Genomic DNA, 26920 nt, shown 5'->3' with positions numbered 1-26920 from the left:
AGAACTCTTTCATACGCATGTCTAATTGTTGTACGGTTCCATGTCATCATCACCTGCTTCTGTTACAAGCTCTACATTTAGAACCCCTTTAATTGTCCATTCACAGCATATACAAAGCTTACAGTACATCAAAGTCAGAAATGATGATATATACATGTCTCCACAAGAACGGGAAGGGGTCGGGGGGTATATTGGATGATTTCCTTTGTTGGGTATTGTAAAATCCATGTCTCCACACTGGTATCCAGTCACTGAAATACTCACGTTAGATGACAAGCTCACACATAGCCACAAGCACATTCATACAACAGATAGCGAACAGAAACAGACAATCCCCTCTGAAGCAGATAAGGCTACACGTCAAGCCAGGGCTGGTCCACCGCTGTTCTGCTTTTGGGGTGTCAGTGTGTCTGTGGTTGTGTGTGTATTTGAGTGTGTTTTTGTTTGTTTGACTGTGCATATGTGTATTTGCCTGGGCAAGGGGAGCGGATGAACGAGGGGACATTGCTGTGAATCATGGGAGTTTGTCAGAGTCATTCAGTGCCCACTTTGTCTCCTCCCACCCCTTCCTGACGGAGGGTTTCAGTTCTCAAGAGAGGCTGGGGTGAAGAGGTACGAAGAGTTATACTCGGCCCCCCTCCCCCTCTTCTCCCCTTGTCCTCCTTGTTCCGAGACAAAATACGCACATACGCTGACGATATCAGTCTATTTGTTGTAGAAAAAAAGAACCATACATGTCTCCTCTGCAAAGAGCCAGGTGGGGGAGTGAAGGAAGCTCACAGGCCAGAGACCATTACCCGGTAGGAGGGGGGCATGTGTCTGTGCCGTGGGCTGGACCCAGGGCTGCCGTTGGGACTGGTGCAGCTGGCATCAACCCCTCCTATGGAAGGTAGGTAGGCATGGTGCAGGATGGGAAGCTGCAAGGACAGTCGACGCTGTATGCTGCAGAAAGAAAAGAAAAGTTAAAATGGAAGAGACAGAGATACAGAGTAATTAAGTACATGCCCTCAAGTTTACTGAAGTATAATTTTTGGGTATTTCACATGCATATCTTTATTTATTTTACTGGAAACTTGAAATAAAATAAAAGTTGGCAGCCCTACACTCCCACCCACCACGCTGACCTCCACATCTTTACTTTCCGTCCATCTAAAGTCACAAAACTTGATAAATTGGCACAGAACATTTTTTATGTAAAAGTACTGCAAAATCCAATATGAATGTAATTATTTGGGAGACTGGGCTAGATTTTACATTTACGTATATTATTTATATATATATATATATATATATATATATATATATATATATTATATATATTTTATATATATTTATATATTATATATTTATATTATTATATATTATTATTATTATATATTATATATATATTATTATATATATAATATATAATTATAATAATTATAATTATTATAATTATATATTATATAATATATTATTATATTATTATATATTTTATATATATTTATATATTTTATATATATTTTTTTATATATATATTTTTATATATATATAGATTTTACATTTACGTATATTATATATATATATATATATATATATATATATATATATATATATATATATATTATTAACTATAAATGACGTAACCCTAGCTCAGTTTCTCTCAAAGACAGGGGCAGGATCCACAAATGGGCCGAAAGAGGTTTTATTAGGGTCTTCAAATACATGTAAAAGTGCTTTATCAAACATTTGAATCCGCAGTACAACTTCGAGCCACATTAAATATTGTTCTGATAATTATAGCCTACTTTTAACATTGAATCTTATATGAAAGGCTCGCGTGCATTGTTTGTCTCATTTATAAAGTATTTTGGGTATATGTTTTCACATGACACATCATCAAGTGATGAGTTATCAAACGTATATCTCTTCAAAATGGCTGGATCGCCAATTCAAGTTATTATAAGGGGATGCGAAAAAGGTAGTAAAAATAGTCAGGAACCATCATATACAGTAACATAGAAAAAATGGATCACAACAGCAAAGCATAGTTCATAGAGACCACAGCACATTTTCCAATAGTTTTTCCTGTATTCCTTCGCACCTCAGTCCCTTCTCCACTAAACCCTGAATCCGCCGTGCCTCTCAGCTTCTGGGATCATCCGACAAAAAGAACATTTCATGCTTCCGCCTGCTGTGACAGTTCTCACCTAGCGCCACTGCCAGCCGCTTGCAAGCAAATTACATAACCAAATGGCAGTTATGTAAAAAAAATTAAGAGGGGGTATTGAAATCCAAGCTCAATCCGTGATAGACAGAGAGAAAAGTTTTAATTAGGTAAACTTTATAATATTAATGGGCCCCATCAGTTGTCCTGACCTGCTCTATTTGTGATGGAAACACCTTTCTCATGAAGGACACGTTTACATCTTTTGACGTATAATATGGCACAGAGTACATTTAACAACATGCACCTGGTGTGTGACTTTTGGTAGCATTAGCCATTTCACAAAGTCTTAACATTTGTCCTCCTCTATCTTTACTCTTACCATACCTCTTTTCTCACTTCTTTATATTTGTCTCTTCTTGTCTCTCTCGCTGTCTCTTTGTCTCTCTTCCCTCCATGTGATCAAACATTTATGCGGCACGGGAATAGCTCCAAGTGTTCCTTTACTTCTCCTCCCTGTCTATTTTCAGAGCTGCTTCCAATGCGAACTGTAAATCACTGGTTACATAAGCCTCTGTGAGTCTCTACCTCTTTCTTTCTCTCACTCTCTCTCCTCGGTCTCATATTCTTCTGAGTCTTTCTTTCCTGTCGAAACATCTTTCTGTCTTAATCCATCTTCTCTCTGTAACTGCCCTCTCTACAATATTTTACCCCTTCTTTGTCTGCTGTCTCTCCCATCTCCATCCATCTGTCTCTCTATATTACACATTCTTCTCCTGGGTCTAGTTAAACACGTGTAGGAGGGAAAACTCTCAATGAAGCATAATGTACCCCCACACACACATTGATAACGTCTACAGTTTTGCAGATTTAAAATGGAGATCAGCATTTGGCACAACACAAGTGTCTAAGACCATCTTCTCTTACAAGTTGGACCAACAGATCAATCAACTGCATGTCTAATGCATGCATACTGTACAAGCACACATGTGTGTGTTTTTAAATGCATTTGACTGAGTATATATGCTGCAGTAAGTCCAGCATGGTGGAACGATACACACACATGCTATGTGGTTACATGTATGTTGATGTGCATGGAGGAGAAATGTACAGGGCCAGTCCATGCTTTCGCAGGGCTCTGTTGCCAAAGCAACCGCCTGAGAACTGCTGGTGGTTGTGATATGTGTAGTCTGATGAAAAAGCTGAAAAGACAGTGGGAAAGGGAATAGGACATGGGGGTAGAGGTGCTGAAGAAATAGAAACGCTCACTGTTCGGGCGAGTTTATATCCTCGAGGGGACCTCTGTTTATTCTGGAAGGATCCATGGAGCCCCACTGCGCCTGAGGCTTCTGCTCCAGGTGATTCTTCAGTATCGACTTCTCTCCATCTGCATTACAAACACATGTAGGCATTGTAAAACAGATGGTGGGCTGTGTCAAATGGGCTGTCATACCTAACTGATGGGTCCTGGGTACAAGGCATGTTAATACATTACCAAAAAAAAGAATTCCCGGGTTTGTGAAGGGTTATTATCGATGCACAAACAGAGGTCAAATCTATCTTGCAAACCACAACAAGCAGCAATGTTGTAGTCAAGACCATCTTAACAAAGACTAAGTCTTGACCAGGACCAGAGTGTATCAAGACCGAGACAAGACCATTATTTTGAGGGGTGGGGACCAGGTCAAGACCAAGACCAGACCAGTGCCCCTCACTGCAACATGCAAACCATATAGGCACTCCTCAAATTGATCCACAATCCCATATAAAACTAATGAAGCTTAATTCACCTCTTAATTACCAAATATGTGTGTATAGGAAATGTCTTGACAAAATAATCGCAACGCCAAACATTACTTTTGTGTGTTGAATTTTCATTCATACACTATATACATATGATAGTCCAATTTAGTGACATCTCTACAGTTGTAGTGTCGACTGGTTTGGCAATAAAGTAGAGTCCGGGAAAAAACTATAATAATAATTCAAACTTATGTAGCGCTTTTCAAGAAACTCAAAGACACTTTACACTGGAGACAAGAGACAGAGACAAACAGAACACAACAAAAAAAATGGAAAGACAAAGCAAACAAAACAAACAAACAGAAGATTTTTGGTAACAAAAAGAAAACTGGAGAAGCTGTGTGGAATGAGTCATCTAGTGGAGGATAGAGTGCAGGGGTTTAGCAGGTGAAGGAGTTTAAAGAGGTCAACATATGAAAAATAAAAGAACTAAAACACTGCCAAGGGGACAATCGTTGCAAAAAAACCTATTAATAAGCTAAAATGAGAAACCACTTTTGTGTTAGTCATAATAGTGACATATCCAGGGTGATTTTAAAGCCTGGGTAAAAACTAAAACTTACTAAAACGTAAGCATCAAAGTACGGTAGAAAGAAATAACCCTTATCCAGAGAGGAAGGTGGAGAGGACACAGGAAGAGGCTTCCCAACATTGAGTTCTGCATTCTGCGCTCTGGATGTTGCGGGGGCAGATGAGGTTGAAACACAATAAGAATTGCAGTAAACAGCCTTATACGTTGTTTAAAAACTGTACCTGGAGAGTAATGGGATGATCTTTTTCCCCCTACAGTTTTCTCTCCAGTTGTCCCAGATTTCCCAGCACTTGCTGACCTGATTCACTGATCACTTTGAGCTCGCTGAACTATTTTTAAGCCGACTAGTCCTCTTTACATTGAAAGAAAAACCTTGTAGCTCTCAGAGCTGTGTTAAAAGCACAGACACAGATTTGTATACACTTCTTTATGGATTCAGAATAGGTGTTCATGTCACAAAAAAAGTATTCGGTTGTTGATTTTGTTTTTTTCAAATGTCAATGGACCACAACCCTGAGCTGCTGCTTAGTTTCCCAGTGTCTTGGATTGACTTTGATGAGCTGTATTGCAGATAATGGTTTCAACTGTAAAGCTGCACAAACTGTCCAAAATATAAATAAATTACTGCTGTGTTGCATAATGAAGATGATCAACATGATGGCGTTTTATCAACAACAATGACCTCTAACTTTTCAGTCGAAATTACGTTCTCAGCAGTTAATCTGTCAGAAAACTTAACTGTCAACCACCATTATGAAGACAGACGGTGAGAGAGATAGAGAGACAGAGAGACAGAGACAGAGAGAGAGCGACAGAGAGAGAGAGAGACATGCAGGGTAATCGCTGTTGACATGACGTTCTACACTTATAACAGCCACTCATTCACGGACCTCAATACATTTAGACCAGCTCTCTTATAAACACTGATGACTGCAGTTTGAAGCAGGCGATTATGATTATGATTATGATGATGATGATGATGATGATGATGATGATGATGATGATGATGATGATGATGACTGCCAAGCACAAGCAGATTGAGGCCGGGCAAAGATTATATACTGGTGATCTTTGAAGGAGGCTTAATAACCTGTGATTTAATTTCCATAATGTCAGATTGACGTTTCTGAGCGGCATCTAATGTGCTGTCTCTCTTTGTCTGATCTCTCTTTTTCCTTCTCTCCTCACAAGATCATTCTCGTGAAAATATTCCCAACCCAGACTCCAATGCATTTTTCAATTGTTGTAGCAAGGTCAGTCGATCGCTAAATATGTTATTCTTGCTTTGAGATGGTTATGGCTCTACTAAATTTGAATTCATCTGTCAGTTTAAAAAAAATACTTGATGACATGCAGGAGCAGGATTATGCCTATGTGAATTAATAAAACAGCCCTTTCTTTACTTCATTGTATCTGATCCATATGCCCAGGAGGCAAAGGGATAATTTCTCCACCAGCACTTTTCTTTTAGACGGCATGTCAGCTATCTGTATTTTTTTCCCAATTTAAAAATGACTGTTTCCCAATGCACTTATTGCTACCAAGTCCAACTGGTGGCAACGTGAGAGGTATTTACTCCTTGACCCAAAACATGTTTTAAAATATGACTGTTTTTAGTAATCTGACACACATTTAGAGAAAAAAAAGTGTCTTTGTTCTCTCCTAACAAACTAACCAGGACAGTGCATACACAGATTGAGTCTAAAATAAATGTTACACTACGAGCCCAAACTATTTAAATTTTAGTGAACGGAAATTAAGCCTGATATCAGCCGCCAGCTGCTGGCTGCTGCTCTTTGTTTTTAAATATTCTTTTATTTTGCATTATGTTTTGATGCTGTTATTGGTTTTATGTGAAGCACTTTGAATTGTCTTATTGTTGAAATGTGCTGTACAAATAAACTTGCCTTGCCAGTACTTTAGAAAGATTATTTTCAACAAATGGAAAAATGTTAAACGGTCTTCGTTTAAATAATGCAAGCTAATTATTTTCAGGTAATATGACACACTCTTTCTTTTTTTCCTTTCTTGATGAATGGAAATATGATTCACAACCACATTTTAACCTTGATATATGACCAAAAAAAACAAAACATCAAACTTATAATATTGGATGCAGTATTCTGGTGAAGATAAATCTAAGACAATCCAAAGATCTCACAGATGGTAGCTCATTTACTAATTATCTACTAATCAAAAATAATATTGGCACTGACTTCGAGCTCTCTGCGTTCCATAAAAAGACAACACTAAGCCGCTCTCATCAACAAATTGTGCAAACACATAGACATATTCATATTTCAGATCAATCCTTGTAAGGGAACTAACAAGGCTAAAACAGGAGGGTGTGCCAGACAAGGAAGGAGAAACACAAGGAAGAAGAGAACCAACCTAAACATAAAGAAGAGGCATTTGACACATTGTTTGGTGAATGTACTAACGAACTACCATTGCGTAACTAAAAACTTTCACAGATGAGGAACTTCTCAAATTCCAAGGGCTCAATTCCAACACCGTCTGCTCCCAATCTGCAGAATGGGCAAAGCTGTTTTACTCTTTTATCTTCCCGAACTCAGACAGATCCATTATTTGAGAGCAGCTTTTTGCCGCCATGTGCATCAGACGTGTTGAATCTGGTGGCATCACATCACTTCACCCTCCGTCTGGTAAAATGGTGCCTAATGCAAAGCGATGCTGCTGGGGTGTAAAGAGTCACTGATCCAATTTGAGGACCCCGGCTTCATAATGTCTAAGATACAGCTGCATCAATTCAAACAGCCTGTATCGGGCAGACATTGGGAGGATAAATGACACAGGCTCTGGAAAAGAGGGAGATGACATGTATCTTTAGATTTTAGCACCTGATGTGTTACTCCTTGTTTCACTATGTCTCACCCAATGATGGTTCACCTTAACTGACCCCTCCTCCCTTCTTTAATCTTCTCTCTATTGTTTTCTCAAATACATTGTTCAACACAGAAAACAACATCCCACACATCAAATAATTAGGTGCAAAATCAAGTGTGAACTCACATACTGGGCTTAATAATAGAATGTGGGAGAGTAGTGCGACTACAGTGTGTGTAAAACTTGCTAAGCAGCAGTGGAGTATGCAGGTACTTTAACTAATCGTATGACTCATCCCCAGAAACGTCACAGACTTGCTGTCATACAGAGCACTCATGTGTCCCTTCTTCACCTGCAGCTGACAGGAGCTCCAGCAACGGAAAAAAAGTCACAATATTCCTTCAAGCTGCTGCTTTGAAAGCAGCATTCAAATCCTTTATGAAAGCCACTGAATATGCAAACGTAACTGCAGAAATAAAGTGAAACAGAAGAATAAGCGTACCACCTCATTACAGCTATATACACATTGCTTTATATTAAAATGTATCAGACTGAATCACACTGCATTGAGGTGAGACAGGACTGAGTTGCATCATACTGAGCCGCTCATTTTTGTTTTTTTATCTTGATCTATACAGAGTTCTGCAATCTAGTTTCAGCCACCAGAAGCAGCATTAAACAACCCAGCTGAGCAACCCCAGTCAGTTAGTGAGGAAGAAATTATTTTACATGGGTTGCATTGATTGTTATGGAGAGCATCAACACATCACAAGAGTAAGTTATGTGTTTGTTACTTCACGCCCACCAAACATCAACACCGTTTCTCCTTATAGGCCTTTGTGAGATTGTATCTTTCTATTCATCTATTCATTGCCTGGTAGACCTTTGATTCTGCCCACTCCACCTTGTTGACTACTTCGTCTGGCATCAAGACATGCAACAGCTTGGCAAAGGTTGTTAAAGCAATCGATCCAATGAGCGCCACAAGGGGACTAGCTATCAGGGAAGAACAGATCAGACTTCTTCATTCCCCATACTGATACGATTCCTGTGCTTTAGGTATCTGCCGATACAGAGTAAGATCCTTTACCAGTGTTTGATTAATATGCTGTATGCCTCACTGTTTGGAAGAGACTGAGATCAATCTTTTATGTATAAAACTACATCAGGCTTAACTTAAACATTACTTTCCTAACTTTGGACAACAACATGTAACAAATACATATATACTTATAAATGTACTGGATTGTTATTTATTAAAATAATGGTATATGTTACTAAATTGGTCAGTGTTGGACCGATATACAATATCAGTATTGCTATGTGTATGTGTTTTGTAAGTGCTGAATGCCTAAAATGGGTGGCATCACACTGATACCTTAACAGGAAGGCAATAGGGCTATAGGGAAATACACAGCCAGTTTCTCACCTTTACCGTCTGTGAAGTTGCGTATGCTGAGGATGTTGTTGGCATCCGGGTAATGGTTCTGTTTGATGTAGGGAGTTTTCTCTGGGGTGTCCTGCAGCTGCATGGTCACTTCTTCTAGCTCTTTATCCAGCTTTTTAAACAGGAAAAACAAAGAAAACATTAGTTTATGTTTTCTTTTAGAGTTTTTCTTTATTGGGTAAAACAGGTGATTAGGTAGAGTGAGTACATTATGATCAAAAATAAACCGACTTTAATTACATCAAGTTTGCATAAATCATTCAAAGACAATCCAGCTCAAGTGGGCGTCATGGTTATTATGAGCCAAACATTACCCAGTGTGGATCTCTGGATAACTTCTTCTGCCAGACAAAGACATAATAATTGTGCTTGTCCTTACTAGTGTCTGAGTGGCTACTCATTTGCCATAATTATGAACACAATCAATGATAACGGCAGTAATTCACCTCTGAGAGATCTGATAAAAAAGCCATGGTGGTTGTTTTTTTTAGTTACTCAATGTCAGTGTAAGTGGACATTTTAAAGAAATTCATTAAGAGAGAAGAGATAGTGTGGCCAGTTTAAAGCCAACACCATCACTCTCAGAGTTGCTTTTAACCACAAACAATCACAAATTAATGAAATTATATTTGAAAATTGACAGGCTTCAGGTGAGCTAGTTTTGTTTTGTTTTTTTCTTTTCCTGTTCAATGTAGTTCAATTATTTGCTTTTTCTTCCTTCCCTTGTACAACTTGTTCTCAATTACTGTTTCTTCAATTACATTTAAAAGCTTCTTCTTATCCAGCTATTACATTACCAACCCAAACACCCACTGCACCGTCATCTTGTCTTGTGAAATTAAAATCACTGTAAAACAAAACAAAAACACAACATGAATGTGTATTCATCCGGTCAGACCTCGGTTATCTTCATGCGGAGGCGGTGGTTATCAGTTTGAAGCCCGTCCAGTCGGGTGGTGTTAGCCTGGTTGACGCTGGTGACGGAGGTGGAGGTCTTGGAGTCTTCCTTCTTCTGGTTTTGGGTGAACTTTAACCTGCGGTTCTGGGTGGCTGCATCTGGGTTGGTCCTCATGGTGATCAACTGGAAGAGGGGTTTGGGGTATTAGTCAGAGCTGCACTCTGCCATAAAATCACTTGGGCAAACAAAAGCTTCACATAACTGTTTACGCTGCATTTTTAGGACACAGGACTTAGTGAAGTGTGGTGTGTGGATCTGGTGATTCTTAAAGCACTCCAGTGTTTGAATTATCCATGTCTGCTCACACACACTCTCCTCATTCACTCACACACACACACACACACACACGCACACACGCACACACACACACACACACACACACACACACACACACACACCCACACACACACACACACACACACACACAAACTGACCTTGGGAACAAAGACCAGACAGAGCGTGATGGTGCTGCAAAAGATGATCACGAGCGCCACAATGCAGAACTGGACGTTGGGCTGGTCCCTGGTAAGAAAAGACACTGCAGCACCGATGATGCACATGATGCCCACGTTGTAAACACTCATCCCAATGTATTTGCTGTCGTTGAGAGCAGGGATGCTCACGTTCCTGGTCTCCCATGCCAAGAAACAACCAAATAACTGTTGGGGAAAAGAGAGGAAAAGTTAATTCGTTGTTTTTAATAAAACGTGTTTTAGAGAAGGTTAAACACACCTGATTTAAAAACGTCAGGCAGTATCACTGGGGCAGTGCGTACACACACAGAGTAAAAACTCAAGTCCATATTTTTAATTTCTTAAAAAGGAGGAAAATATTCTTAGGAACATCTTTCTAAAGCAGCCTTTGCTTTCATGCTTGTGAAATGTGTATTGAGAGTGTTTGTTTTGTTGCAGCAGCAGCAGCCTGCTGAATAATTCACTGTGTGCTGTGTAAATTGGCCAGCCTGATTATCCTAAAGTCTAAATGAGAGTTAGCGGAATGACAAGCAGCAGATTTACAGGAGCAGTCATCAAGGATTAGTGGATCTCAGGTGTGTGAGCATGTGTACGAGAATGCGAAGTGATGGTGATGTGCGCGCGTATGCATTCACGTGAGACTGTGTGTGTGTGTGTGTGTGTGTGTGTGTGTGTGTGTATGTGTTTCTGTGTGTGTCTGTAAAGGCAGGAATGACTCAAGCCTTAATGTTTCTTTTTGCTGCGCTGTCCCTCACTATGCCTCATACAGATGTGGGCTTCTGTCAATCACTTGATACAAACTTTTCCTGCTGCTCAACTTCTTTGTCGTCTTATTATGTTACATCAAAGCCCCTCCTACTTGTTACCCTACAATTTGCTTAAATTAGATAGAAGCTATCTCTTAACTTTTTTTGGCAGTATTTTTTTGAATTAATGAATTCATGTTTATCTTGATAGAGACTTATACGGTATACATAGGGGGTTGCACAACAATTATCCAATGCAATGTATCAACACCTTTATAGCTACTGCTAATTTCCAATGCCTTTTCCATTTGCAGAAGATTAGTAGGAGTTAAAGCAAAGGTCAGTTAAGCAACTAAACTCATGTTAATAATGTTAAGGAATAGTTTTGGGAAATACACATACATTGACTTTCTTTCCAAGAGTTAGATGAAAAGATCTGTGCCACTGTGTCTGTTTAATAAGAAGCTGGAGCCAGCAGCCGGCTAGTTTAGCTTAGCACAAAGACTGGAACCAGGTCAAAATAGCTAGCCTTACTCTGTCCAAAAGTAAGGCAATGTACCTACCAGCACCTCTAAAGCGCACTAATTAACACCTTATACTGTACATTGTGTGTTTAATACATACTAAAGAAAGATGAATAAATTATGGTTTTACAAAGATTATGTGCAGGATTATTTCTTCGCCAGTATCCTTCTTTGAACGTGTATGTAGTCCGTCCTCTTTCCAGGTCTTTGTGAAAGAGTGGTATGCCCTTCCTTTATTGGCAGCACCTGGAAATTGCTTTTTCCTAATCCATATTTTTGACATCCTTAGTCTCTATATGATAACAACATTTATTGCATGTCTGTTTGTCCTGGAAGAGGTATCAAACAGATGGTCTAAATATAGAAGGTGCATAGAACGTAAAGAAGACTCAGTAGATACATTTGTACAGAACATTCATTGTGCAAGTGTGTGTTTATGTGTGTGTACAGACTGTGAGTACATGATGAAATGTTGACCCTCTCACCATTAGCAGTCCCTTGTAGGCGTAAACGATGCCCAGCCAAATGGTCATGTGGGTGTTCTCACAGTGCTCCAAGAAGGGACGGATGGCTATGTCTCGGCCTTGAGGGTCCGCCTGTTGACAACACAAACACATAGAGAAGAGAAATATTTGGTACAAACCTCCAAAAAGACAGGTGAACAAAACAGTGCAAAATGTACAGTAACAGTGAAACAGGCAGCGAAAACCAGAAAACCAACTGGAAAAAAAGAAAACCATCTGATCCTGCTGCTGGTCAGAATGACAAATGTCAGTGTTTAAACATCCAGGCGTGTAATCAAACTGCGTCCCATCATGTTCACGGGGCATCTCCAAAGTTGGCTGAAGTTAAATGAATCCTTGCTTAGGACACTAATGGGCACGACTAATGAAGCCTATTCATTAATGTGATTTACACCTCTTATCATTCTTGTTTCTCACTGAGTCTCTTTCACACTATCTCTCCATCATGCCCCAGTTTCTCTATTTCTTTAGCTTTCTTTTCGTTCTCACTTTTGTAATTTCCACTGTCTTTCAGAGCAGGTGGTGACACATTTGACCTATGGGGGAAATTAGCACCTGAGGTGGATATTAATACGCTAAAACACGTTGCCTCTCCTCTCTCTCTCTTTCTCACTCTCTCTGTTAGGCAGAGCTTTAAAAAGCTTTTAATAAGAGCATTAGTTTGCCCTGCATGGATTCATCTGAGGCCACACCAATATATCAACGCTGAGACACCTGGGGCAAGGCTGGGCATAATGCCATGCTGCTCGCTAGGTGTGTGTGTGTGTGTGTGTGTGAGTGTGTGTGTGTGTGTGTGTGTTTGTGTGTGTGTGTGTGTGTGTGTGTGTGTGTGTGCGTGTGTGTAGGTGTGTGTGTCTTCAGGCTTATTTACAGTAAGACATGTCTAACGGCTCAGCAGATGGTGCTTGTGTGTATTTGTGTTCACGCATCTACATCATAGTCTTTGATTAGCAGTAATTCAGTTCATAAGAAAAATCCTTCAAGGCAGAAAGGAATCATACTGAAATGTGAGCATTGTTTTGGTTGTCACTCCTCACATATACTACACTGAGAGTGCATTGTGTTAAATGTGTCTCAGATGAATGCCCTCAACACATAATAAATACACACCTACACATACACATTCCTCTTTGCCTGCAAAATCCACTTCCACTAGTCACTTTGACCTCATATTCTCCATTCAGTTCCCATTAATGGAAATTGCAGCTATTCATGCTTTCCTCTATGACCTTGATGGATTTAAATTAGTGGTTCTCTACAGATTGATCACTTAAAATGCTAAATTGGTGCTTAAAACACTGCAGTGATTCACCCAACAGGGATGAACAGAAAAGTGCTCATACCGTATCATTTCTGGATATCTTTGAAGTCTTATGTTATAGTACAGTTCTCCAGCTTTAATTCCCATGTCTCTGCCTTGGAAATACAACGTTCAAACAGTGTTCCTCATCCTGCTTGCACTTGCTGTCTTTTGCTTTCAACATTCAAACCCTCAAAGGATGTCGTATGTAGTTACACATCACACGCTGTTTGTCAAAAGACACCGCAATGACAACGTGGCAGGCGGAACCCCCAACAACTCAGATATAGATTCAACTTTTCCGGCATCTGCCGAAGATCCTCATAACCTCTGATGTCTCGAAACAGAAACACATTAAAAAGTGAGGATTGCTTCAGTGGCAGTGAGTTCACACACTTTGTCAAAGCACTCGTGTAACCCCTTCCGAGAGTTCCCGTGTGACTCATGTCACTCATATCTGTGAACATTTTGGGACTCGATCATTGGAATATTGTTTACTTGAAGGTGAAGGACTGGTAGAGCAGTGTTTCTGCTTTAAAAGCCGCCGAGGAGGTGGAAACACAGCAAAGTAGAGCAGGAGATGACGCAGAGGCTTTAAAAAAATATTTTACAAGGAACCACAATTAGTTGACACAGTACAGAAAATGGATTCTGAGACTTGTGCATGGTATTTTCATCATACAGCTACGGGTAAAGAAATGTTTTCAAGCTTCGAAATGTGCTTGGACTGAGCAAGAGAAAATCATGAGTTATGCATAAGATGCCCTGGTTTGGCAAAGTGTCTGGGCAGGAGCCAGTGGAATGAATCATCTCTTGTAACAGGAAGTGATACAGTTTTATATTATGTTCACAATACAGACAATCATTCTGCAAACTGCTGCTCACTTCTGACTGTGTGGAAGATGATCCTCTACAAAAATCAGGCCTTACTCCCTTTGCCTTCCATACATTTATGAAAGAAAAGACTAAGGCCCTTTTCAAACGTGGAACATAACAGTGCTGAGTTCATCTGTCAGTTCATGTGATAACTTCTTTCATACTCGGTCAGACCTTGCGTTATTTGTTTGTTTACATTTGCATCCAGAGAACACCTCAGCTCTTTTCCGCTGAACGGCTTTACCCCATCATCTGCACCTTCGTCATTTATGTATATTTACGTTTTTTAGGCTGAGCAATCTGTTATTCGAACAACAATGCTTCGAGAAGTCACACTTGTTGCAAATCATTTTGTTCGTTCAATATGAAAGGCACATTCTGCATCACTGCTCTTTGCAAAGTCGCAGCTCCGAGCAAACTTGTGTCACTAACAACAAAATGATAAGACAAAATGAGATATAATGCTTATTAGGCTCGGGACTCTATCGCAGCAGAGCAGACAGCGCTGTTTGGAGGGAAGCTGTCTGGGGAGTTGCCAGGCAACAGGGCTGTAGGCGGCAGGCAGTCCCAAAGCAGTCCCAAAGCGGTGGTGATGGCGGCAAAAGCAGCCATCACAGCATTAGCTGTCTAACGGGATCGCTTTGGGAGGGCACAGTACATGTCTATGGAGAGATGGAGCTCGATAAGGCGAAGAAAGGAGCGATGAAGGAAAGAGGGAGAAAGGAGTGGAGGGTGGGATGGAGAGAAGACAGGAGCAAGAAGTATGGATGGAAAGATGGAAGTTGAAAGAAATTGAATAACAAAGGGATAGCAGGATAGATGGAAGAAAGATACAGATGACGGCATGGAGAGTTAAGATAAATAGATGCTGTCAATCATGTTTCCTCAAAGAGATAAGAGAAGGAAAGAAGAAAATCTCAAATAAAGAGATCATTGGAGAGCCGAGGACAGTGAATACACCAGGAAGACCTAAGAAAAGCTGGAGAAATTGAGGTAAAGAGTAGGGACAAACCAACTGTACATTTTTGGTGTTTTTCTATTAAAATGGGTGTTCCGAGAAACACACTCCATAGTTTCCAAATATTGGAGCAGAACATTATTATTATTATTGGAGCTTTGTTCTTCTAGTTTGAGCTCATTTACTTCACTTAATTCATGTAGAAAAATCTCCCAGCGTGTTGCACGAATGCACTAGTGGAAAGCCACAAAGAAACCATCTGAGAAGGCATACATGAAAAAGACAACCATATAGAGCATCCTTCATTCTCGTTTTGGTTCCGACTCCATAATCACAGCTACCGGGGTTGTTTCTGGATATGGATCTCACTCTTGCTATATGATGGCCTCTGGCCTGTTGGAGAGCAGGGAGAGATAGACCAACAAGTGAGGGAGGAAATGGAGAGCTCCCTCATTGTCACCTGCAGCTACTTCACACAAAAGTGTGTGTGTGCATGTGTGTGTGGGGAGGGGGACAGACGACATATGTCCCCATGGGTGTCAACGTTTCCATTCTGTGAGCACACATACGTAATGTGACTGGGAAGGTTTGTGTGTTAGTGTGTATGTGTGCATGTACTGTATATATATGAGCTATCTGACAGATACACTCCATCAAACATGCCGGCAATTACAACAGAGGAGATTCCCCCATGGTGAAAGAACGAGAGAGAGAGAGAGAGAGAGAGAGAGAGAGAGAGAGATAGAGAGAGAGAGAGAGAGAGAGAGAGAAAGAGAGAGATGTATTTTGGGTGGAGCTTTAGACTTTTTTTTAAGAATTTATGTTGTAGTATTTCATCACTGTGATAGGGAAAGCCACTGAGAATAGTGCAGAGAGAGAGAGTATTTGGAAATATAATTAAAAAAAAAGGTTTACAATACATTTTTGTCCTCAAGGATGATTGTAGAAGTTTTTCCCATAAAAACACTGCATCAAATTACTGTGTCGTGATTACTCTAGGGATTAAATAATTTACATTTATGAATGCTGAGGCTCTTTGAAATCTCTCTCAGAACAGTAAGCAATGTCATATGGTTGTTTATCAAATAATAATAAATATAGATGTTGTGATTGGTGGTGCTTTGAATGTCAGCGGGTGGCATCGTGTTCTGCTGATGCCAAGGGTGCCAGCCCCGCCAACTGTCTTCCTGGGCACAAAGACAGGGAGAGAAACTCACTGATGCAGTGCTGTCTCATAGAGATTTCACGCAAACACAAACACATTATCCTGTGTGGCACCAACTGTTTTCATACATGCAAATACAGATTTTTTTTGCATTAGTCGTATGTCATTCTCAGCCTGCCTCCGCTGTATGAGGGTAAATACTGCTATTAGGATTGTAAAAGTTTGTGATAAATGTCATATAACAATAAAATGTGTTGAAAGTGGTTTTAGAAGAGACCCAATAAGTACCACCTTTTATCAAATGTAATTTTAGAGGACTCGAGGACTGAGGAAAGAAGGAGAAGATACAGCATGACTTTAGGGAAATGTTACAAATATGGAGGTATTTAAAGTATGAATGAGGGGATGTAGAAAAGCCAGGATGATATGTTGAGAGTGGCAGGGGGAGAAAAACAAACAAAGAGCACAGAGGGCAAAGATGAAAGGCAACTTTATGACGCAGTAATTTGTAGGAAATCATTTGAAAAGCAGCGAGCCTTTTCACAGCTTTCTATGAATTTCTGAACAGCAGTAATGGCATTTAGACAAGCAAATAGGTGAAGTGCATGGTGGGTGATTTGCTCAGCTGGTAAGTTCACAACCTCTTTGAAGATATTCTCTCGTCAGCTCCACATGACCAAACAACTACTGTAAATGCCACAACCCAGATGGCAAGCTAATATCAAAATGTAATGCAGCAGTCCTGATTGCCTCATCCTAACCAAAGTTATTTTACGCTTCCTCTTAATTATGCATAGGGTTGCCTGGAACGTATGTAACTATAACTGTTGTATTTTCATTTTTTTTTAATGCAATACTCTCATTAAATTAATATTCAAGTATTTGTCTATGAATGGTTAGACCCTGCTGTTAGAAATGGCTGTTAGCAACAAAGCTGTAGCCAAAATGTTGCTTTTTACCTTTAAAACACAGAAAATTAATGCTAATAATAGACTGAGGTGATGAGATTATTAAAGGACCTTTTCCGTGTTCCTGATGCCGATGTGTGTGCAATAACAGCAAAGCACCTGATTCCCTTAACAAGGGAATCACAACTCACAACTTGAAGATCAGATGACGAACATCGGATGACGCACAACAGTAACATATCAGGGTCTAAAAAATGTTCTGCCTCATTAAAATTGATAAACAACAACTTTCCAAGGAGGCTTACATTGTTTATCTTACCAATGTTTTGGCTTTCTGAAGTGTGCCCCTTTCCCCTAAAAATCTTCTCATGTGTCCAGTTTTATAATTACAATTATACAGTAAAAACTCCCACAAAAACCCATTATAATATAAAAAAAGCAATGACACTAAAGGGAGAATGAGGCTGTTTTTCTTAGCTCATAAAAAGTTGACAATATTGAGATACTTGATTTTCATAGGATAGCAAATCTTGCTAAATCAGAAGAATAATAGACCTACATCGAGGGAAGATGCAAAGGGGTGTTTAGGTAATACTGAGGCTAATGTGGCGCCTTATGATTTTCCCTTTTCTACTTAATCAAAAAGGTATAGAGCACTATGAGAAGAGTTTACCTCATAAAAATTTAAAATGTCACATGGTACATGCTCTGAAGGTATATGTGGCACATCCACTGGTATAAAGGAACACAAATGAGAGGAAGGAAAGGAAGAAAAAAGCCATTGAGGAAAGGTTGGAAGAAGTGACGGAGGGTGTGATAGAAGGAGCCGGTGGAGAGAGCGAGGGAGGGTAAGGCTAGTGGGCCCCCGGCCGAGGCTGACCTACATGCAGAGGGGCCATGGTGGCAGGGCAGCAAGACGCCGCTGGCACTCCGAGCCATGTCTCTGCCATCCCTCTTTACAGTGTACGTGAACACCATCTAACTGTATGTGGTGTGTGTGTGTGTGTGTGTGTGTGTGTGTGTGTGTGTGTGTGTGTGTGTGTGTGTGTGTGTGTGTGTGTGTGTGTGCCTGTTTGAGAGCACTTGTGTGTGTTTTACTGTAGTGTCCTAGTCACACCGGATGGGTGACCAGGATATTCCACTCGAGTGCATCTTCACAGATATTATTCTGGTTCGCTTAAGAGAGACAAATTGAGGTGGATGGAAAGAAAAAAAGACAACAGAGATAAGATTTTTTTTAAACACAGAAATGTAAGAAAATAAACACAATAACACTATTATTTATGCCAGATCCACACATACGCACACACTCTTCCAACTTGTTCAATCTTCAATCTCCTCCCCCTCTCCTCTTCCCCACTAATTATGATAAAATTATGTATTTACTTGAATGTGTCTGTCTGCATTTAAATATTTCTGCTCCCTTGCTTGGTTGAGCATCCAGCCTCCTTTCTTTATTTTTTCCATACAAGCCTGTAATCCTATTTAAAGACTAATCCTGTTGATAGTACCATGGCCCAATGACCTTCTAACCACCACTGGGCCAAATTGGCAGTAACATGATGAAATTGTTTTTCTGTTAGTGCCCTCTCTGCAAGGAACTGACACAATAATGTTTTGACAAAAGACTAAAGACTGGAAACAAACTGCAGCTTCATGCAAGGAAAGGAACAGCTGGTAGGTCAGTTTCTCATTGTATTCACTGATTCACTCACAAGCACAGGGGTCCAAATCTGTTTCTTCTCCTGTCCCTATAGATTGCGAAAGTATGCTTAATTCTGAACTATTGATCATTGGTCTATTGGTCTGGAGGTGTCAGTATACATGTCAAGTCTCTCGTTTTGCCTGAGACTCCTAAATTAGTGCCTTTGCCCTCTCTTGGATCTCATGAATCATCACACAATCATGCACTCATTAATCAGAAGAGTTGTGTAATTTCAGTAAAAAAAAATATCAGTATACTGCAGAGTGCTTAAATTACTGTGCTCCTGACAGAGCTGTCAGCAGAGGTGGTCCCCACCCTGGCTGGCAGGAAGTAGTATCAAAGTAATTTTCATTGGCCAGTATGTTTCGAACACCAAGACGTGTTTTTGGAACATTAGGTTTGAGATCATCCTTCCATTACAGGTAGGTAAAAATACACATGCAGTGCAAGAGCAATCAGTCAAAGATCTGATGACATTTTAAGTATGTAAAAACAGTACAAAACAGTTAAAGTTTTTAAGTTGGCAGGTAAAAGGTGGAGAAATAAAAAAAAAATGTGCACCACAACTTCAAAGGAACACACACACACACACATTTAAATGAAATCTGAAGGAAAAACACACACATGCTGACACCTAGACAGTAGATAAGTGTTAAAAAACAGACATATTCACTCACTTGTGCATTCTCACAAAATTACAGTAATGGCACATACAAATACTCAAGGTACATTTCAATGTACCTTGACACACACACACACACACACACACACACACACACACACACACACACACACACACACACACACACACACACACACACACCAGGGAGCTGCCAGGGAGCTGCCTTAACTGATTTATTAAAAGCTAAACGCGTCATTAGCGTAAGCGGTTAAACCTGAACATTGGGCTCATTAGAATATGCAAATGATGTGGTATAGTCTGACAGTGTGCTAGATTGCAAGCTAAGGCGTTTACTATCATAGTTTTCAGCGGCGTTTATGAGTGCTATTTTTTTTATGGACGTCCCTGCCATAAGGCTAGCTTTCATCAAAACGCCCAGCTGCACACTGTGTAGCTAACGGCTGTTTGCTGGGTTGAACTGCCTCATGTCATTGTTGCCACAGTTGCAGAGGAGGTGGGTGTACTGTTAATAATATCTGCATACTATTTATACTTATTTACATACAAACTAGGAAATTAGGAAATACAGACTGTATTTTTAGCTAGTAGTTGTAATTATGTATTATAAGCTGCTTAGCACTATGGCTGTGGAGTTAAATTCATAATCACCTCTCCTGTGTTAATTTTTTTATTTATGTCATAACACCATCTGTATTTATTTACGTTCCTAACTAAAGTTTACAAGGTTACATATAAACACATGATAATGTTATAATTTACCTTTGACCAATACGTTTTACAGAGTAAAGCATCATAATCGGCCACTAGAAAACATTAATGACAATCTCCTAATCACATATTTTTTTATTAGTTGCCGATAACGATGGCCAATAAAACCAATTGTTTAACAGGTTTAATTTCTCTGCGGTTCAGATGTGTGCCGAACTGTAGGCGGGATCAATTACACCACTGTACATCGTGCTAAGCAGCAAAATGATAAATATGTCTGGTTACTGCTTTGCCTAGTCCAAATGAGCAGCCATAGGCTTCAGTCAAATATCTTCAACAATTTCTTTAATTAAAAAATACAAACTACTGATTGAAATGTTGCAGGAAAACACACAGCTTGAAGGATCCAGTCCACACAAACACACTCTCTTTAACACATGGGTGCCATTCTTTATCTGAAGGACCATAATCAGGATTTGTAGCTGTGAAGAAGCTCATAAATCCTGGTTGACTCAGTGACAAATGGAAAGCACCAACAACCTGTGGATAAGCCATCAGATATGACAAGTTACTCTCACACATCACCTTCATTTTCCTTCCAGCTATCTTTCTTTTTGCAGCTCCCTTTTTCGAGTCCTTCTTTAAAACAAGCCGGAGTGGTTGATGACTCTAAATCTATCTGCAGTTGGACAGACAGTCCACTCCGGGAGGGATGAACCCACAGTGTCCCTCTAATTTAACACTCCCAGAGATTAGTGGAGGTGCCTGTCCAAAGCGAGGAGTAACACTCAAGCAGCACATATTTTACATATTTTACATTTCACACACACACACACACACACACACACACACACACACACACACACACACACACACACACACACACACGTTTGCTTAGGGAGGTTCCTATAGCTGAGTGCAATGACACACCTCTGTGCCCTCTGTCACAACAATGGCATGAATCTAATATTAATGGAACATTTTCGATATATAATCTACTTCTGATTGCAGGGCTGAGGGTTACGGTCACTGATGACCTTTTCCCTCTTCTTATTTCATCATTCCACTTGTGACACTCGGCTTCAACTCATTCTCATTCTCTTTTCTCCTCAAGGCGGTAATTTCCCATTTGGTTCAATACCAGAACGGCCTTTGGTGACACTGTCCTTTATTGCAAACCAGTCAGCGTAATTATGGACCATGATACACAGAAATACAAGCCCAGCATCATAATGTCAGTAATATCTTGCCTTTTACCCGCTTCACTACATTTCCCATCATCCTTTGTCAAACAAATGGATGCCGGAAACTGACTTTACTGCCAAGACATAATGTCCATTGTTCTCTATTCATTATCTCTTCCTGCATGTTTACACTGTCGGATACAAGACCATCCTATTATATCATACAATATCTTCCTCAGGAAATTACCGGAAATTATCTGCCATGTTAAACATGAATTGAACAGGCAGACCTACTGTATTTAAACCCGCCACAAGCAAGTGCAATATGTTCACAGAATGAATTAATTTGCTTAGACATACTTCCTGCTCCAGTACCTAATAACATCAAATGCAACAGTGATTCAACACAATAAGAATGCAGACTATAAATGATGATCTGTTTCAGCCCGGCGAATAATAATTTTTCTTAGTCTTTATGCAGCTGGGGAAATCCCTACAAGGCATTTCCCTGTTAAAGCCAACAGCCCAGCAACATTATTCTCTGGAAACACGCTGTCATTATGATATTTGATTACCCACGTTGCATGTAGATAGCAATAATAATCTCTGTACCGTACTTCCAGTAGAGGGAAACCACACTATCTTCGTTTGAGGAATCTGTCTTTCTGTGTCCCTGTCTCTCCCTTTGTCCCTGCAAATTCAAGAGTATTAATTGAGTCCTTTGAGGCCTCAAGTTGCCCTGAGCCCTGTGTTGTGGTTGCTTAATTGGCTCTGTTATTCACAAGCGAACCACAGTGCACTGTACTGTGTTAGTGTTAGAAGCCTCCGAGTACTGCTTTCCCAAGGACGTAGATGGCAATATTTATACTGACTGCAGTTTTGAATCTTACTCTATGCAAATAGTATGTAGTAGTGCGTCTTTGATTGGAATTGTGCCTTCTAGAGAGCTCATGGACTTGTCTTCTTTGTTATATAACTCTATCCTCCCTCTTTCTCCACTTTCTTTACACTCTACACCATCGTCATCCATCGCATCATGTATCTCCCTCCCCTCTAATCCACAGCCTCTCTCTCTTTTCCTATTTTCAATTTATTTATTTTATCCACCTCTTTTAACTCTCCCCGATATCATTTATAATAAATTCAAATATCCGTTTTTTACATGCAAAAATCTGCGTGACAGCACTGTATACTGGCATTTTGTAAATGGCACAATTACTGTCAAGACCATGTCCTAACATGCAAAATTTCTTCTATCCCACTTATTTAAAAAAAAAAAAATAGACTTAAGACAGCACTCTCAGGCCATATTTTGACACCATTGATGTAATCTATATCAACATTAGTTTATACTAAAATGAATCTTTAAAACCATGAACCATGTCTGGTCGCCTCCTTTATATTTATTAGAGCCAAGTTGTGACAAGACCTACTTCAGTGACTTGTTAGGATGTATGTTTTGTGCAGTACCAGCTTCATAAGCTTAAGTGTGTGTGATAGTGTGTGGACGCTAATAGGAGAGGACAGCATAATAGATCCCCTCTCCTCCACAGACCTCTGTCAGCTGGCCTCAGCTACAGAACTCAGGTATTTGGAGAACTACAACATACTGCAAAAGTGTCCAATTACTGTCCATGTATTTGCTGGAATAAGTCATATTATTTCAACACGAGTGAAGTGACCAACCTTATGTCAACCCTTATGTGGTCACTTGCTTCAATAAAGGTCTCTAAGCAGGTGGAAGGACATTACAACTAATGAAATGATTCCACCTCGCTGGCAGTTTTCCGTTGTTTTAAAGAGGGCTTTTCTCTTTCTCATCATGTACCGCCATAATTTTCTCGGTTTGTCTCCCTGACTGAATAATTTCTCCATATTCTCCACATTTTGTTCCACCTCATGCTCTTTCAGTGACTCCATCTCCATTCTTTTTAGTCCCCTAAATCTTTCTACTCTCATTTCTCTCTAATTTTTCCTCTCAGTTAGCTACATGTTTCACAAATTCCCTTTGCTTTTCATCTTTTGCTTCTTAATACATCGTCTTGTTTCGCTTCCTCCTCGAAGTCATCCTCTCTCCATTCTTTCTATTCTCTGGTGCCAATCCATTGCCTGCTGGGTCCGGCCTCTCGCTCGACCTTAGGGAGAGACCTAATGATGCAGAAATGCAGCAGTGCTCTGCAGGAGCTCCATGATGTGCTGTGAGAGCAGGAAGGAAGCACACCCACACTCATAAAAACACAAATGTAGACACACATACAAACATGCACATTCAGGCACAGCTGCAAAGGCGCAATTGCAAATGTACTCCCAAATGCCCACATGCACGTGTCAGGGGCAAGTAGTGACAAGAGCGGGGCCAGTGTGCCACACTGAGGGCAGGGAGGAGAGAGTTATAAGATAGGAGCATCAATGGCAGCCTGCAGGAGCTGACACAATGAGTTCAATGCCATTGGCTTAATATGACAGCCTTGCCAACACCTCGCAGTTTCTCTGTGGAAGGCACACACACACACACACACACACACACACACACACACACACACACACACACACACACACACACACACACACACACACACACACAAGCATGGATGAGTCAGACACTCCCAGGGGCATCTCTCCACCTAGCTAAAGCTTGGCTCTGACAAACACAACACCTTATGGTTGGCTATTGGTGCCCAAGGAGGAACAGCAACACAGACACAATCCACATTCCATGCCTGGACTATCTCTAACAGTACACACAGCACAACATCTTAATTCATTTGATATAAAAAATGCAATGTAATATATACGAGAGAGCATGTTCAAACAGTAGTGTGTCAGTACAGACTGATTAGCCCTCTGCTACATCAGCAGCAGGCAGGAAATCCACAAGAGCGTAACAGTCAATTACTTCCACTGTCAATGGCCTGTCATAGACTGTTTCTACAAGGACAGCAACCAGTCACACCAAAGAATGATGCAGCGCCACCAATCACAGCAGAAGAGTGATAGGGGTGAGGCATGGTCGCAGACGGGAAAGAGAATCTGATATTTTCAGCTGATAGACCACTGCAATACAGTGTTGAGTGTTGTTGGTCTGTTGACAAGCATGCAAATAATGAACCTAGAGTTAAAAAATCATCACAATACCACGGTGTCCCTGCTCAACTTAAGAGGAAAAGTATGTATAATAGTATCTTATATATTGTATCAGCAAAGATGCTGATATTTTGCTCCCTTTCCTTTGCCAAGTGTAAGACACACACACACACACACACACACACACACACACACACACACACACACACACACACACACACACACACACACACACACACACACACACACACACACACACACCTCCGTTGTGGCTTCTGAATAGGCATGCACTCACACACATGCACACACTTACTTTTCATCCAATTTTAGCCACTTGCCTCACCAATCCAATATATCTGCTCAAAAAACAAGCCCATTGGACCAGTTTCACTGATGGCGGTCTTCTCTCCGGTCCAGTTAAAAGGGTAAAACGATGCCAAGAAAGTGTCTATTTAGAAAAGAGTTCAAAGCAAGAGACAAATGCTTTTTGGACAAACAGTACCTCATTGTGTTCCCATTTTAGCAAGAACATGTGCTTTTCACAGTAATGGGCTGGACACTGCTCAGTGTAACAGAACAATTGTGCAGTCTGATACAGAGTGTCCACACAGCCATCCACTGAGTCATCAGTAGCTGTACAAGATGTTTTTAATGCATCGAATCAGCAGACATCCTCAATATCTTATGCACAACATTTTCTCAGGTCTCTCATTCTGTTTTGAACCCACATAAACAAATCAGTGCATGGAATTGTGGTGGCGGGGGCCAAGCTCGTGGTAGTGCAGACACTTGTCTTGAAAACAATTATTTTAAATATGCTGTGTCTTGTTTTTGTTGTTTTTTTAAATGTTCCCACCAATTTTATTGCACGGTTTTGGGACAACCTGTTTTCACAGAGGTAAACTCCTTGTGATGAGTAAACTGATAAAATTGGAAAAGTGGCTCTTTTAAAACTTGACTTGTATGACCTCTCACTGTCTTTTTTCAAAAACTGTAAAGACACAAACACAAACCTACATGGCCAGAGACAAAGTGATCTCACTCTTTGAGAGAGGGAGAGAGAGAGCAAAGCAGAGCAATAGCTTCTCTCTGATGTCATGGCCACATGGAGCGGGCAGTGTGACAGAGAGATTATTATTATCGTCAGATGGTCAGATGGTGGTTTTTTTCGGGACTCAGCTGGTAGAGTTTGGCCATCGGGATCATCACCAGGTGCTGCCACGTCCTCCCTGGGCACAGACCCACCATTGGAGGGCACTACAGGGTTGGTGCATTCCCTAGCAGGCGAGGTTGTGAATAGAATAATGTTGGAAACACATACACAATATTTTGGGCTCTTTTTACTTGCAGGTGCCCGATTTAGATCATATCAGACTTTATCTGAATGAAGATGAATGATAGAAGAAATAAAAGAGCAAATAGAAGAAAGAGCAAAAAAAAAACACAAATAAAAACACGACAGGAAGCAAACAAGAAAAAGGCAGGACACAGTCTGTGGGCTTTGCTGTTTGAGTATGTGGTTTTGAATTGATTTCGTGCAAAATGTACTGTAAGAATGGAATTTCTACTCTGATTGAGGCTGATTAATTAAAAACCAAAGCCTTGTTAATTATACCCAGCTATCTCAGACAGATGAGCCCTCTGATGCATTGTCTCTCCCTCTGTGTGACGTTTACCTCAGCTCCTCTGGCTTTGTCCCACTTTAGTTCCAGCTCCTCTGTCTCTACCAGATGTATACATCTGGGAGAAACTGTTTTACACACTTTCACATTTAGGTCCATAAGTATTTGGACTGTGACACAATTGTTCTTATTTTCGTCTTCACACAGATTTGAAATGACGCAGTCAATATGTGGTTGAAGTGTAGGACCAAAAAGGTGTCAATGATGGTCAGTTTTAGATGAAGGTTCTTTGGAAGATGAAACCAAGATTAACTTGTTCCAGAATGATGGAAGAGAAAAGTGTAGATCCGAAGCAAATCACATCATCAGGTTAATATGGTGGAGGCAGTGATGTGGCATGGGCTTGTATGGCTGCCACTGGAACTGGGCCATTGGTGTTCATTAAGGATGCCACAGCTGATAGAAGTAGCAGGATGAGTTTTGAAGTGTTTAGGGCTTGACTATCTGCTCAGATTCAGCCAAATGCTGCAAAACTGATTGAACGGCGCTTCTCAGTACAGATGGATAATGACCCAAAACATAATGTGAAAACAGCCCAAGAGCTTCTCAAGGCAAATACATGGAATATCCTTCAATGGCCAGGTCAGTCACCTGAGTTCAACCCAAGTGAGTATGCTTTTCATTTACTTCAGATAAAACTGAAGGCTGAAAGACCCACAAACAAGCAGCAACTGAAGGAGGCTGCAGTAAAGGCCTGGCAAAGCATC

The 26920-nt window shown here is 40.4% G+C and overlaps 1 protein-coding gene across 1 annotated transcript in view; it reads right to left on the bottom strand.

Annotated features, from left to right (window-relative positions):
• Positions 1-776: 776 nt before the first annotated feature.
• Positions 777-26920, bottom strand: part of gabbr2 (gamma-aminobutyric acid (GABA) B receptor, 2) — a gene marked incomplete at both ends in the record, with an annotated part of 156504 nt that continues 130360 nt past the window's right edge. Inside the window, 6 exons of the mRNA XM_079231766.1 lie at positions 777-942; positions 3416-3533; positions 8758-8887; positions 9674-9856; positions 10168-10392; positions 11962-12072. Of these exons, the coding sequence (XP_079087892.1) occupies positions 777-942; positions 3416-3533; positions 8758-8887; positions 9674-9856; positions 10168-10392; positions 11962-12072 (933 nt within the window). The remainder of the gene's footprint in view (positions 943-3415; positions 3534-8757; positions 8888-9673; positions 9857-10167; positions 10393-11961; positions 12073-26920) is intronic.

This window comes from Taurulus bubalis, assembly GCF_910589615.1.
Source record: "Taurulus bubalis genome assembly, chromosome: 16".
In the NCBI taxonomy this organism is placed as follows: Eukaryota; Metazoa; Chordata; class Actinopteri; order Perciformes; family Cottidae; genus Taurulus; species Taurulus bubalis.
Note: the sequence above shows the minus strand (reverse complement) of the source record. Positions and strands in the feature narration are given on the sequence as shown.